This window comes from Bos indicus x Bos taurus, chromosome 27, assembly GCF_003369695.1.
Source record: "Bos indicus x Bos taurus breed Angus x Brahman F1 hybrid chromosome 27, Bos_hybrid_MaternalHap_v2.0, whole genome shotgun sequence".
In the NCBI taxonomy this organism is placed as follows: Eukaryota; Metazoa; Chordata; class Mammalia; order Artiodactyla; family Bovidae; genus Bos; species Bos indicus x Bos taurus.
In genome coordinates this window covers 14,696,137-14,708,570 of record NC_040102.1, presented here as the reverse complement: position 1 = coordinate 14,708,570, position 12,434 = coordinate 14,696,137, and the positions used below count along the sequence as shown (strand labels likewise).

The window sequence follows — 12,434 nt, the reverse complement described above, 5'->3', positions numbered from 1 at the left end:
ACGATTGTCAAAAATGACCGTATGTTAGCCATAGGGCATTTCTCAACAAATTGGAACTGTATGAAATTATACAGAATGTGTTCTCTGACTACAGTGCAATTATGGTCGATAATAGAAAAATTTAAATCCACACATTTGTAAAATAACCAGAGACTTCTAAATAACTCATAGTTCAAAGAAGTAAGTATGGAAATTTGGAAAATATCTTAGACTGAGGAATAATAAAAATACTACATATAATGAAGAATTGATGCCTTTGAACTGTGGTGTTGGAGAAGACTCTTGAGAGTCCCTTGGACTGCAGGGAGATCCAACCAGTCCATTCTGAAGGAGATCAGCCCTGGGGTTTCTTTGGAAGGAATGATGCTAAAGCTGAAACTCCAGTACTTTGGCCACCTCATGCGAACAGTTGACTTTCAGTTGACTTTTCCAGAGTGGAAAAGACTCTGATGCTGGGAGGGATTGGGGGCAGGAGGAGAAGGGGATGACAGAGGATGAGATGGCTGGATGGCATCACTGACTCGATGGACATGAGTCTGAGTGAACTCCGGGAGTTGGTGATGGACAGGGAGGCCTGGTGTGCTGTGATTCATGGGGTCGCAAAGAGTCAGACACGACTGAGTGACTGAACTGAACTGAACTGAACTGAACATATAATGAAGTAGAATACAACTAACGTATAATGAAGTAGAATACAACTAAAGTCATTCTTAAATGGAAATTAATAGTTACACATCCAAGTGATGACAAGGGTAGAGAAACACAGGCTCATATAATGCTGGGAGGAGCAAATTAATTTGACAGCTTTGAAAAACTCTTCGGAAGTATCTGATAATAAAGGTGAGCATACGCATATCCCAAATTTAGCAAATCTATTCCTATGCAGATTACAACAGAAATGCATACCTAAGTGCATCCAAGAATGTGTACAAGAATGTTTATATCAGCATTACTCATAATTTTTAAAAAGTGGATATTCATACTAGAACTTTTGTGTCCTAATGTGTCTTTTGGAAGGAAGTTGGAAGTTACAACTAAAAAATGTCTTTGGTTTCTTATTACAAAAATAACAGGTATTTATTTTAGGAAAGTTTGTTCAATTCAATAAGCAATAATAGAAATTTAAAAGTCAACTATGATCCTTTTGTATCAGTTAGAAACTACTTAGTGCAAATTTTAGAAAACCTAGCCAACAGTGTACAATGGCTAAACACATAGGAATTTCTTTGTATCACATAAGTAGTATGTACTTTATGTGGTTCAGCAGCTTAACATGTCCTTTGAAAAACCTAGGCTCTTTCTATCCTTCTGCTCCATATTGGCATATTAACTTTTTATCTTCATGCTTGTTGACTCATGGTTTCAAAATGGCTGCCCCCAGTCCAGAGATCATATCCTTACAACCTACATTCCTAACTGCAAAAGGGGGAAAGAGATAGTGCTGGCACCTCATGTTTATTATTTATGTGGAAGCAAAGCTTCCCACTCGAAGCATCTCAGCAGATATCAATGCCAGTGGTGGGTCACGTGTCCATTCCTAGTCATAAGTGAGCCTGGGCACTTGAGAAAGTTTTCTTCTTTTTATACTAAGGGATGGAAAGGAACTTCGGAATGACTTCAGTTTAGCCCAGAATAAGTCTACCAAATCAGCCACTGAAATTTTACCCTTTCTTATATTTTGTTATATTCACTTCCACTCTTTCTTAGACAAAATCATCTTTTAAATATTTACAAAAATGAGATAATTCCTTTACCAACTATTCACTAGCCTTTTTTTCACATAAAATAGTATGCCAGTGAATACAAATGACATACTTTTAATTCCTGTATGGCATTTCATTATTTGGATGTGCCATAATTGAAACATACCTCTATTACCAAATGTTTAAATTGCTTCTTAATTTTATATTCTAAATAATATTATATTAAAGATGCTTGTATATGCAACTCTATTATCTTAGAATATGTTTTCTGAAGTGGCTTGCAAGGCAAAGCATGTATACAATCAAAATGGCAAAGGTATTACCTAACATTGCCACTATAGAGGAGCGCGATCCAGAAATTCACTCCTAGGCGCGTGCCCTCATAGTGGTGTTTTTCAAACACTGGTCTTGATTCATAAGGACAGTGATATTCAATATGGATCACAAACCAGTGTTTTAAAAAACCCACGTAAAACAGCCTAGAACAGGGATGTCAGCAGGCACTGTACATAGTTTGGTGCAACATCTGTTTCTTCTGTGAGTGTGTGTGTTCTGTGTCATGAAGCAAAATGAGTATTTTGCCACGGGTGACAAAAAGTTTTTTAAAATGCTCCCATAGAGGAATGCTCGTGCCTGCCTCCTGATTCCAGCACTCCTTCTTTTATCTCTGCTTCTTGTTAATTGCCTTGATAAGCAGTTCTGTAACAGTAACAAATTACAGTGGTGACGGCAATGTTCCTATTTGCTTCTGACCTAAATGAAAATGTGTCCCATGAAGTTTTGAAATGTAGAATTTTCACCATTGTTAATAACTAGCCTGTCAGTGAAGTTTCCATTTCCTCTTTACATCAAGTTTCACAGAGGTTTTCTTTTTTATTTATAATGAGTTGGATTTATTTTTAGTTAACTGTTATGATTAATTTCTAGTTTTATTACCTGTGGTCAGAGATAATACGCATTGTGCTATAAAGGTTCTACTTCTGGGAAGTTATTGAGATTTTCTCTGTGGATGAGAATATGGTCAGCTTTTCCAACTGTTGTATTTTTAGAATACTTCCATTCTTATAAGAATTCTATAGTAATAAGATTCAATAATAATAAGATAAATTTTCAATGTCTATTGACTACAACTTGGGCTTCCCAGGTGGCTCAGATGGTAAAGAATTCGCCTGCAATGCAGGAGACCCTGGTTTGGTCCCTGGGTTGGGAAGATCCCCTGGAGGAGGGCATGGAAACCCACTCTAGTATTCTTGCCTGGAGAATTCCATGGGCAGAGGAGCCTGGTGGGCTACAGTGCATAGGGTCGCAAAGAGCTGGACACGACTGAGGTGACTGAGCTCGCACACACATTGAATACAACTTATTGATACTAACATTCAAAGCCTCTGTATCTTTATCTTATATATTTCTTTATTCTTTATATCTTGAGCTGTCATTAAAGTCTCCCACCAAGACTGTAATTTTGCACTTTATATTTCCAAGCCTTCTGTGTGTTGTGTTGTGTATATTTATTGTATGTAAATACTAACTCACATTCTAAATGATTAATGTGGATTTGTAGCTGTTTCAGGCTTATGAGACCATAATCAACTTTAATACTATTGATAGACCTGATATTTTGGTTTACTTTTGGTGGGTTTCTTTGGTCTACTCTTTTATATCTAACATTTCTGTGTCCTTTTACTTAAACTATAAATTAAAAAAAATAGTTTATAGTTACTTCATGTTGACATTCTTGCAAGAATAGAGTGTAACCCATTCACATTTATTTTGAAACAAGTATATTTGATTTTCTCTTTAATTATGCTTTCAGTATTAGTGCTTCTTGGATATTTCCTTTCTAAAAAAACTTCTCATGTACTTTGATTTTTACGCATCTTTTTTTTCCTTTAGTGACTTGGAAGTTATGCATACAACTTTTTTCTGTATATTCCAATCATTTAAGTGTCTAGAATAAAAGCTATATATTAATGATTCCTTCCTGCTAACAAAAGTAAAAATGCTTTTCCTTTAATTTTTGTTGAAATAACTTGGAACTTTGGATACAGGTTATTAAACATTTTTAAAATATGCATCTTATTTTTCAAAAAAAATTTTTCACATAACTACATTAATACTTATTACTAATACTTAACTGTTTTTTGAGACTTCATCATTTGCTGTTGTTTTATTTTAAAACCCTATCTTATTCATTCTTAGATTCTTTTATTTTGACTTATTTCTCAATAAACTTGAGTAAATCTTAATAGTATTGCAATATCTTTGTCTTTAGTTTCCATAATTTCTGTCCATGCATGTCTGAATTCATCAGGTACTATTTTAAAAGAATACCTGAAGTTTCAGAGTCAGGTAACCCTAGATTCTAATGCTAGCTCCTCCTCACACTTGCGCTGTGGCAGTGGGACAATCTCGCTACCTTTCTGACTCAGTTTCTCCTGATAAAATGGAGGCACGATCCAGTATTATATAGGATTCATAAGGATTATACCAAGTTTACATGGGACTCATTTTCTCTGGGCTACAAGAAAGACCGTCTGGCCTCCAGACCCCTCCTTGCCTGGGAATGTTGCCCTTCTTGCTGGTCTCCACACACCTTATTGTTTCTCCCTTTGAACTCTTGTTTCCACTGCTCTCATCTCTTGGGCATCTCTTTCTTTCCACCTCCATCCCCCAACACAGCAGCCAGACACAGTCTATAAGACTGAGTCCAAATGGGGATTCGAGGAAAGCTTCCAGAAGGAAACAATATCTGAATTACATGTGCCTGTGTCTGAGTTCCCTTACCACCCAGAATTCAGGCATCTCACTTTAGACTTCAAGTCTGACACTGTTTTCACGAGGTCCTCTCCCACTAGGCTAGATTCTAGAACAAAACTGGATAGAGATGCTATGTCTGAACATAGTGACCTAGTTGGTGCCCAAGAAATAGACTCAACTATTTTAAACTGAGGCTGGCTCATTCCTCTCCTGCTCCATTTTCTGATGATAAGGTTTGGTGGCTCTTTCTTAGGGCAACCATTTCAACTTGTTCAGGGCCTGTGACGAAAAAACTGAGACCACAGCAGCTCCTAACATCTAAATGCCTTTCATTCTTTTACTTCATTTTGGAAGAGGCAAGAGTTTAGCTTAGAATCCTTGCGTGAAGTCAGTGATTTTTAGGCATTTCCATCAGTACAGTACTTCTGAGTCCAGTCAGACTATTGTTCCCAAGCTAGTCAGATACTACCTTATACTTGATACTGGGCTTCCCTTATGGCTCAGCTGGTAAAGAATCTGCCTACAGTGTGAGAGACCTGGGTTTGATCTCTGGGTTGGAAAGATCCTCTGGAGAAGGGAAAGGCTTCCCACTCCAATATTCTGGACTGGAGAATTCCATGGACTGGATAGTCCACGGGGTTGCAAAGAGTCAGACATGACTGAGCGACTTTCGCTTTCACTTTCTCTACTTGATTCTAGAACAGGCAAAGATACACTAGAAGAATTAGTAGTTGTAAAAATTCTATAGGAAAAAAAGTTGAGACATTTTGTGTTTTAATTAATTTTTGTCATTGTTTCAAACTGAGAAAGATAACCATTAACCAATTTTGCCAGTTCTTGTCAGAAGATACCAGTGTTGTACTGTCATCCATCATTCACTCACTCAGTTGTGTTCGACACTTTGCGATCCCATGGACTGCAGCATGCAGTCCTTCACTATGTCCCAGAGTTTGCTCAAACTCCATTGACTCAATGTCCATTGAGTCTGTGATTCCATCTGACCATCTCACCCTCAGTCACCCTCTTCTCCTCCTACGTAAGTGTTGTATAGAAATGACATTTAAGACCCACTTAAACAAAATTAGAGCTAAATACACCACCTATCACTAATACATTTTTATTTAACAAAAAGGAACAAAAATTTTTGTTTCGACTAATGTTATTTGCTTCCTAAAATTGTCCTATGACCCTATCTTGATTACTGAAGAAGGTAACCATTTACCATCTTTCTCCTCCTTAGGCTGTGAAGTTGAGATTCTTGGTGTCAGACCTACTTACTGCCTCGAGTATAAATCTGTCCCAACGGATATCAATTTTGTCAATGCAGTCAGCGGCGCTCTTGACGTCTTCAAGTGAGTGTCCCAAATTCTTAGCCATGCCAGTGTTCTTCCTTGTTTCCAGGACCAATAAAGAATGCTTTAATGGATTAAGAACCCTTTGGGACAGGTGGCACAATGTTTCAGAGAGGTGGTGAGCCTTTCATGTGGTGATTGCTACCTGCTAACATGAGAAATTTTAGGTAGGAGCGGTCTTTGGAAACGCTGAATTGAGGGCAAGGAAGTCTCTAGGTATTTGGGACTTTCTTCTTTATGTTGATGGATAGTAGAGAAGCCATGTGAATGTCAGCGTTTCTCTAATCATGATATAGTGAATGCTTGGCTATCAGAAGACGTTGATAAGTTTTTGGCCAAAAAAAAAAAAAAAAAGGGAAGATCTGTGTTGGAAAAAGTTTGGAGAAATTGCCTACTCTGCCATCTTCTTGGAAACGTACAAAGCCTATTGGCACATTAGAACATAAAAGCTTTTTTCTTCTTCCCCATGGAACTATCATCACACCTAGTTTGAAAGAACGCAGGTCAGTAGAGCTCTCCTGAATAGCAGACGAGAGTCAGGGAAACTGACTTAACTTCTAAGTCTTGAATTTTTTCACAGTCAACAATTTCAACTATCCCTTTAAACTGCCTCCATTTCTCTCTGCCTAATTTCCTTCTTTCCAATCCACTTCAGTAAGGAAAGTGGATGTGACATCCTGAACTTTTTTACATTGCAAAGAGATCTGGACAGAATCCTAAGGTGATGGGAGATCTGGGTGTCCCTGAAACCCCAGGGCTGGGGGCCCCACATAGCTTTCAGGTAACTGGGCTCATGGCCACATGTCCTTCTGGCATGGTTCCTGGGCTGGAGGCTATAAAGGGCCAGAAACAGATCTGTAGGCGTTCCCATCTGTCGCTCCTCACCCGGCCCCTCCGTTACAAATGAGCTGACCTGTGATGGAGACCAGACCCATGTGGAAAACAGCTGGCCACCAAGAGTTTGTCAGCTAAGCTCCAAACAGGCAAGCGCGCTCAGCCCTTGAAGACTCCGGTCCCTCATGAATCAACGTGCTCCCACATAGACGTCTTTCACAAAAGGCATGCATGTAAATCCCCAAATCGCAAGCATCACAGCTCCAGTGTTCCTGGCATCTGGGGTTGACAGCTTCCCGACACAAAGCCATCAGGTAAACCTGTGAGACTTACTAGCTTTCTGACCACATGGAGATTTATGAATATGCCAAATAGCCTTAAAGAAGCCAGCCCAGTGGCTGCTGTATTAAGGTGCAGTGTCTAAAATGTAGTGACCTGAAAGCATTTCCTTGAACTTCAGGGCAACCAGTCAACCCTGTGAAATTCTTCCCACGTCCAAGCCCCACCCTGGGGGTGCGCACAGAAAACAGGAGGTACTGTGTGGACCAGCACGTCTGGGATGCTCCAGGCTCAAGTACACAAGGCAGCTAAATGCGGAGGCATGTCTGAGGGCATGATTTTGTGGAAAGTTCCATTATGCGCAAACATGGTGAAGGAAATGCCATCAGCCCCTCAGTGTAATGAACACGGGCCTCAAAAAAGTTTAGGGATTGGTATGAAAATGCCATTCCTGAGTAAGAGCTTTTCCCCACTGCCTACATTATGGGGACCCTCAGGGACATTTTGTTCTCTGCTGTCTGTAAATGCAGGGGGATTTGTTATTAGGCATCCACATGTTAGCAAGGATGAATGATGATAATATTATTTGTGAGAAACAACCAAATAATAACTGAACCCAGTCCCCACCATGGAGGACGGGCTGATGCTGAAGCTGAAACTCCAATGCTTTGGCCACTTGATGTAAACAGCCGACTCATTGGAAAAGACCCTGATACTAAAAAAATTGAGGGCAGGAGGGGAAGGGGGAGAGAGAGGATGGGAGGGTTGGACAGCATCACCAACTCAATGGACATGAGTTTGGGCAAGCTCTGGGAGATAGTGAAGGACAGGGAAGCCTCGTGTGCTGCTGACCATGGGGTCACAGAGTCGGACATGACTTAGCAACTGAACAACGTCGTGGAGGAGAGAGGACATGGTATTTGTTAAAGAAGGACCAGTCTGTTTTGTTCTAAAAAGAGATAATCACGCTTGACTGGCAATTTCCCTTACCTTGAAAGCCGTGTCTCCTCCAAACCATGAACGAAGTACACCTCGAGGTATGAGAACGTCACAGTATCATTAAAGGTTGTGCCCTCTTGATGAGTATGACCATGGAGAAGGAAGATGCAGGGCTGAACCTGCTCTGGACTCCATCCCTGTGCAGTGAATGGCATTGGTGTGGACATTCAAAAGCCTGGGCTTGTGGTGTCCTGACCCTGGACGTGAAAGGTTCACAATTTCCAATCCTAGCCATGACTCCCCCTGGAGAATAGATAGGCTACCCTCTTCAGTATTCTTGGGTTTTCCTGGTGGCTCAGACTGTAAAGAATCCATCTGCAGTGCGGGAGACCTGGGTTCGATCCCTGGGTTGGGAAGATGCCCTGGAGGAGGGTGTGGCAACCCACTCCAGTATTGTTGCCTGGAGAATCCCATGGACAGAGGAGCCGGGTGGGCTACAGGCCACGGGGTCACAGAGAGTCAGACACGACTGAGGGACTAAGCACACACAGCACAGCAGCCGCGACTCGGATCTGTGAGGCCTTGAGCAACTCCTTGCATCCTTTTTGGCCTATTTCCTCACCTGCAAAATCTGCCAAAGCTTTTCTCTGGGGACGCTCTTCACCACAGACCCACAGCCTGGAGGCGTATCCAACAGAGCTCACGCCAGGAAATGAGAGCGACTAGGTCTCGCCGCTGCCTTCGCTGTGCCTCAACACCCGGCTTTCTTGGGGTTGGCGGGACCCAATAGCCAAATGAGAACCATTTCCACAAGTCCGTTGGGCTACGCAGAATGTTTCCCCATTGGTGCACGGCCTGCTGAATCCTTTCAGGGTGTTGGGTCAGGATGTCGAGTCAGCCCCACCGGGGTCTCAGTGTTGGCTCTGCTTCTCATGAGCTGAGTGATATGGACAACCATCTTGAGCTCTCTGTTTTTGGTATTTGTGCCCGATAGGGTTTCTGTCAGGATGAATTCTGATAATGCATAAAAAGCCCTCAACATAGTGCCTGACCCAGAATAGCTATCATTTATTGAGCACTTGGGGCTTCCCTCCTCTGTGCCTCAGCTGTAAAAAATCCACCTGCAATGCAGGAGATGCAGGTTCGATCCCTGGGTTGGGAAGATCCCCTGGAGGAGGACACAGCAACCCACTCCAGTATTCTTGCCTGGAGAATCCCATGGGCAGAGGAGCCTGGTGGGCTATACAGTCCATGGGGTCACAAAGAATCGGACACAACTGAAGCGATCTAGCACGCACACACATTGAGCACTTACTATTATTATACCTTCGACTGACAGTTACAGAGCTCCTACTGTATGAAAGATCCTAGGCTGAGCTGAGATACATGGAGAGTGAATGCACCCCAGGGCGAAAGAACCCCGGAGTTTAGAGGGGAGAAGGATACATAAATGGGCGATTAGAGCACAGTGTGAAGAATCACAACCTGGAGATGAACCAGGAATGCTGCAGGAGTGCCCGGAAGGACTACCCAGCTGAGCCTGGGTGTCCGGACATGCCCTGAGACCTGAAGGACGGGCGAGGGTGTTCGTTCGTGCAACCACGCTCTTGAACTACTCTGGGGTTCTTTTTCCTCTGCTGTAGATCGCAAGGCCCAAGGCACTGCAGGCGTTCAGGACACACATCCTCTCATTCTAAGGGTCAGGGAGACCACACCCAGAGAGAACTTGCTGCCTCCCTTGTGTATTTAGATAGAGTTTTTCGAGATGAATAAGGCAGTCTGCCAAGAGTATTTGTTATTAATCTTTGTAAAGCCCAAGCAAAGGAGTTAGCCTTCATTCCTTTTCCGTTGCTTCCTCTTCTGTCGGTTGCCCGTACTGCTACACTCGTCATCACCAGCATCCTCACCAATGTAGCTCTGTTCCCCTGCTTTGGGAGGGGTTGGGGGCGGGGCAGTCATAGTGGGAAGCCCCCAGCTATGCAGGGCAGGGCGGGCACTTGGCCCCGTGTTTTCTCTCCTCCCTGACTCCCTCAGCCTCGTAGTCCAGTTCATCTCTCTAGTTCCCACTCGGTCTCAGCCCGACGTGGAGGCTTACATAGCTGGGTTTTTACCACCAGTACTCTGGCCCAGAGCGGGCGTTTAGCCAGAACCGAGTCTTTCTGGGAGGCAGGAAGTGTGGTCAGTGCTAGAATTCACTCTGTGTCCACCCTGGAGCTGAGCCTTCCTGGGTGCCCAGGGAACAAGCGTGCTGGGAGTGTCTGTTGATGTCAAGCCTTGAACACAAACCTGTCTGCCTCCTGCAAGGTGGCCTGGTAAAGCTTGCTCTTATCCTTGCCGGTCAGTCGCACCTCCAGCTCAGTGTTTTCTTTACAGGCTTCCTCGAAGGCCAGCAGTAATGGGACAGCCGTTACTTGAATGATCGCTTCTCTTTTCTCTAATCTTCCGAAGCCACCGGGCAGGAAGGGGGGCTTTCAGAACCGTCCCCTGCCTGTGGCCGCCTCTTCCGACTCCTGGGTCCTGATGAGCTGAGAGCGGAGGTGACGCGGAAGCACATTCTGTGGCTTTCGTCGCCATGGTGCTCAGGACTGGCAGGTCTAGATGCGCTCTTCCTGTCTCTCCCTTGGAGAACCCGCTTGCTTGTTTTAGGGTGTCAGCTGTGCCGGGCCTACAGGCCCGCCCCCACCGGGGCCGCAGGTCCGGAGGGGAGAAGGCTGGGGGACTTCTCTCAGCTGCACCTCTCTCCCTGCCCCCCAGAAGCGGCCAGGCGGACCTGGCGGCCATCTACTACGAGCGCGTCGACGTGGAAGGCCACCATTATGGGCCGTCGTCACCACAGAGGAAAGATGCCGTGAAGGCCGTGGACACCGTGATGGCGTACATGACCAAGTGGATCCAGGTGACCGGAAACCCCGCCCACTGGGCTAACCTCCCCCGTGTCCCTCTCCCTTGTCTCCTGGACTGTCCCAGCCCTTGGCATCGCCCTTCTTACTCTGAGAGCTGACTGGGCCAGCTTGAGGGTCTGGGGGTGGAGGGGTAGGTTCACTTTTTCTTCATACAGTGAAAGTCGCTCAGTCGTGTCCAACTCTTTGCGACCCCATGGACTATACCATCCCTGGAACTCTCCAGGCCAGAATACTGGAGTGGGCAGCCTTTCCCTTCTCCAGGAGATCTTCCCAACCCTAGGGATCAAACCCAGGTCTCCCGCATTGCAGGCGGATTGCAGCTTCCCCCAGGGAAGCTTTTCTTCATGTAGCGTCTCCCAAGCCACCACAAGATCCCCTGTGAGCAGCCAGGCCAGTGGTGCTGAAGTGACCTGATCTGCATGGCCGCCTGGCTCAGCGGGTGAAACGGGCGATGCTTTACCCCAAGCCTATCAGTCTGGTCACCAGGTCGCCATGGGCATCAAAACCAGGCCTGGGTTTTCTCCCTGAATGACTTTAAGCAAAGTATTATTTCCTAATTTTATTTTTTTATGGCAGTATAGTTGATTTGAAATGTGCTAATGTCAGGTGTACAGCAAAGCAATTCAGTTACACACACACACACACACATATATATATGGTTCTTTTTCATTATAGGCTATTACAATGTATTGAATATAGTCCCTTGTATTTTTACAGTATTCCCAGGTGGCGGCCCAGTGGTAAAGAATACACCTGCCAAACAGGAGCTTCAGGAGATGCGGGTTTGATCCCTGAGTTAGGAAGATCCCCTGGAGGAGGGCATGGCAACCCACTCCAGTATTCTTGCCTGGAGAATCCCATGGACAGAGGAGCCTGGCAGGCCACAGTCCATGGGTTTGCAAAGAGTTGGACACGACTTAGTAACTAAACCACCACCACCACCTTATGTTCATTTTATATACAGTAGTGTATATGTTAATCCCAACCTCCTAATTTATCCTTCTCCTTTCACTTTCCCCTTTGGTAGCCATAAGTTTGATTTCTATGCCCATGAGTCTAATTCTGTTTTGTAAATAATTTCATTTGAAGCATTTTTTTTTAGATTCCACCTAAAAATGATATATGATATTTGAATTTCTCTGTCTGACTTAAAGCATTAATTTTTAAAATTTTCCTGGGCTTAATTTTTCAAACGTGTGTAAAATGGGCAAGTGATAGTCGTCATATTTCCCACATGAGTATGTTGCAAGCCCCAAAGAGGACGAAAACCGACTGGCTACCTTAAAAACCTGGAGCCCGTACGTATCATGTTCAGCATGGGCTCCCGGGCTCCCCTCCCCAAAGTGCTTCTGCTATGATTTTGAGCCGTGTTGCATCAAGGCAGACAAGTAGGTGATTAAATTCAGAACTGAGGACGAACTCTTTCTCCTATAGTCCGTAAGTAAGGACTTCGGGAAGGTCAGGTACACACTGTTATATTTAAAGCAGATAACCAACAAAAACCTGCTGTATAGCACAGGGAACTCTGCTCAGTGTTATGTGGCAGCCTGGATGGGCGGGGAGTTTGGGGGGAGAGTGGATACATGTATATGAACGGCTGAGTCCCTTCACTGTTCACCTGAAACTGTCATAGCATTGTTAATTGGCTATACCCCAATACAAAATGA

The 12,434-nt window shown here is 44.1% G+C and overlaps 1 protein-coding gene and 1 long non-coding RNA gene across 5 annotated transcripts in view; one reads left to right on the top strand and one right to left on the bottom strand.

Moving 5' to 3' along the window:
• Positions 1–12,434, top strand: part of ENPP6 (ectonucleotide pyrophosphatase/phosphodiesterase 6) — a 100,931-nt gene that overhangs the window by 66,467 nt on the left and 22,030 nt on the right. For all 4 annotated transcript variants that reach the window (XM_027529666.1, XM_027529664.1, XM_027529665.1 and 1 more), the window contains exons 3-4: positions 5,701–5,812; positions 10,619–10,760. In XM_027529666.1, coding sequence (XP_027385467.1) covers positions 5,701–5,812; positions 10,619–10,760 — 254 coding nt within the window. The remainder of the gene's footprint in view (positions 1–5,700; positions 5,813–10,618; positions 10,761–12,434) is intronic.
• The window catches only part of LOC113884766, a 32,479-nt gene that overhangs the window by 16,560 nt on the left and 3,485 nt on the right, over positions 1–12,434 (bottom strand). The gene's annotated exons all lie outside the window — the stretch shown is intronic.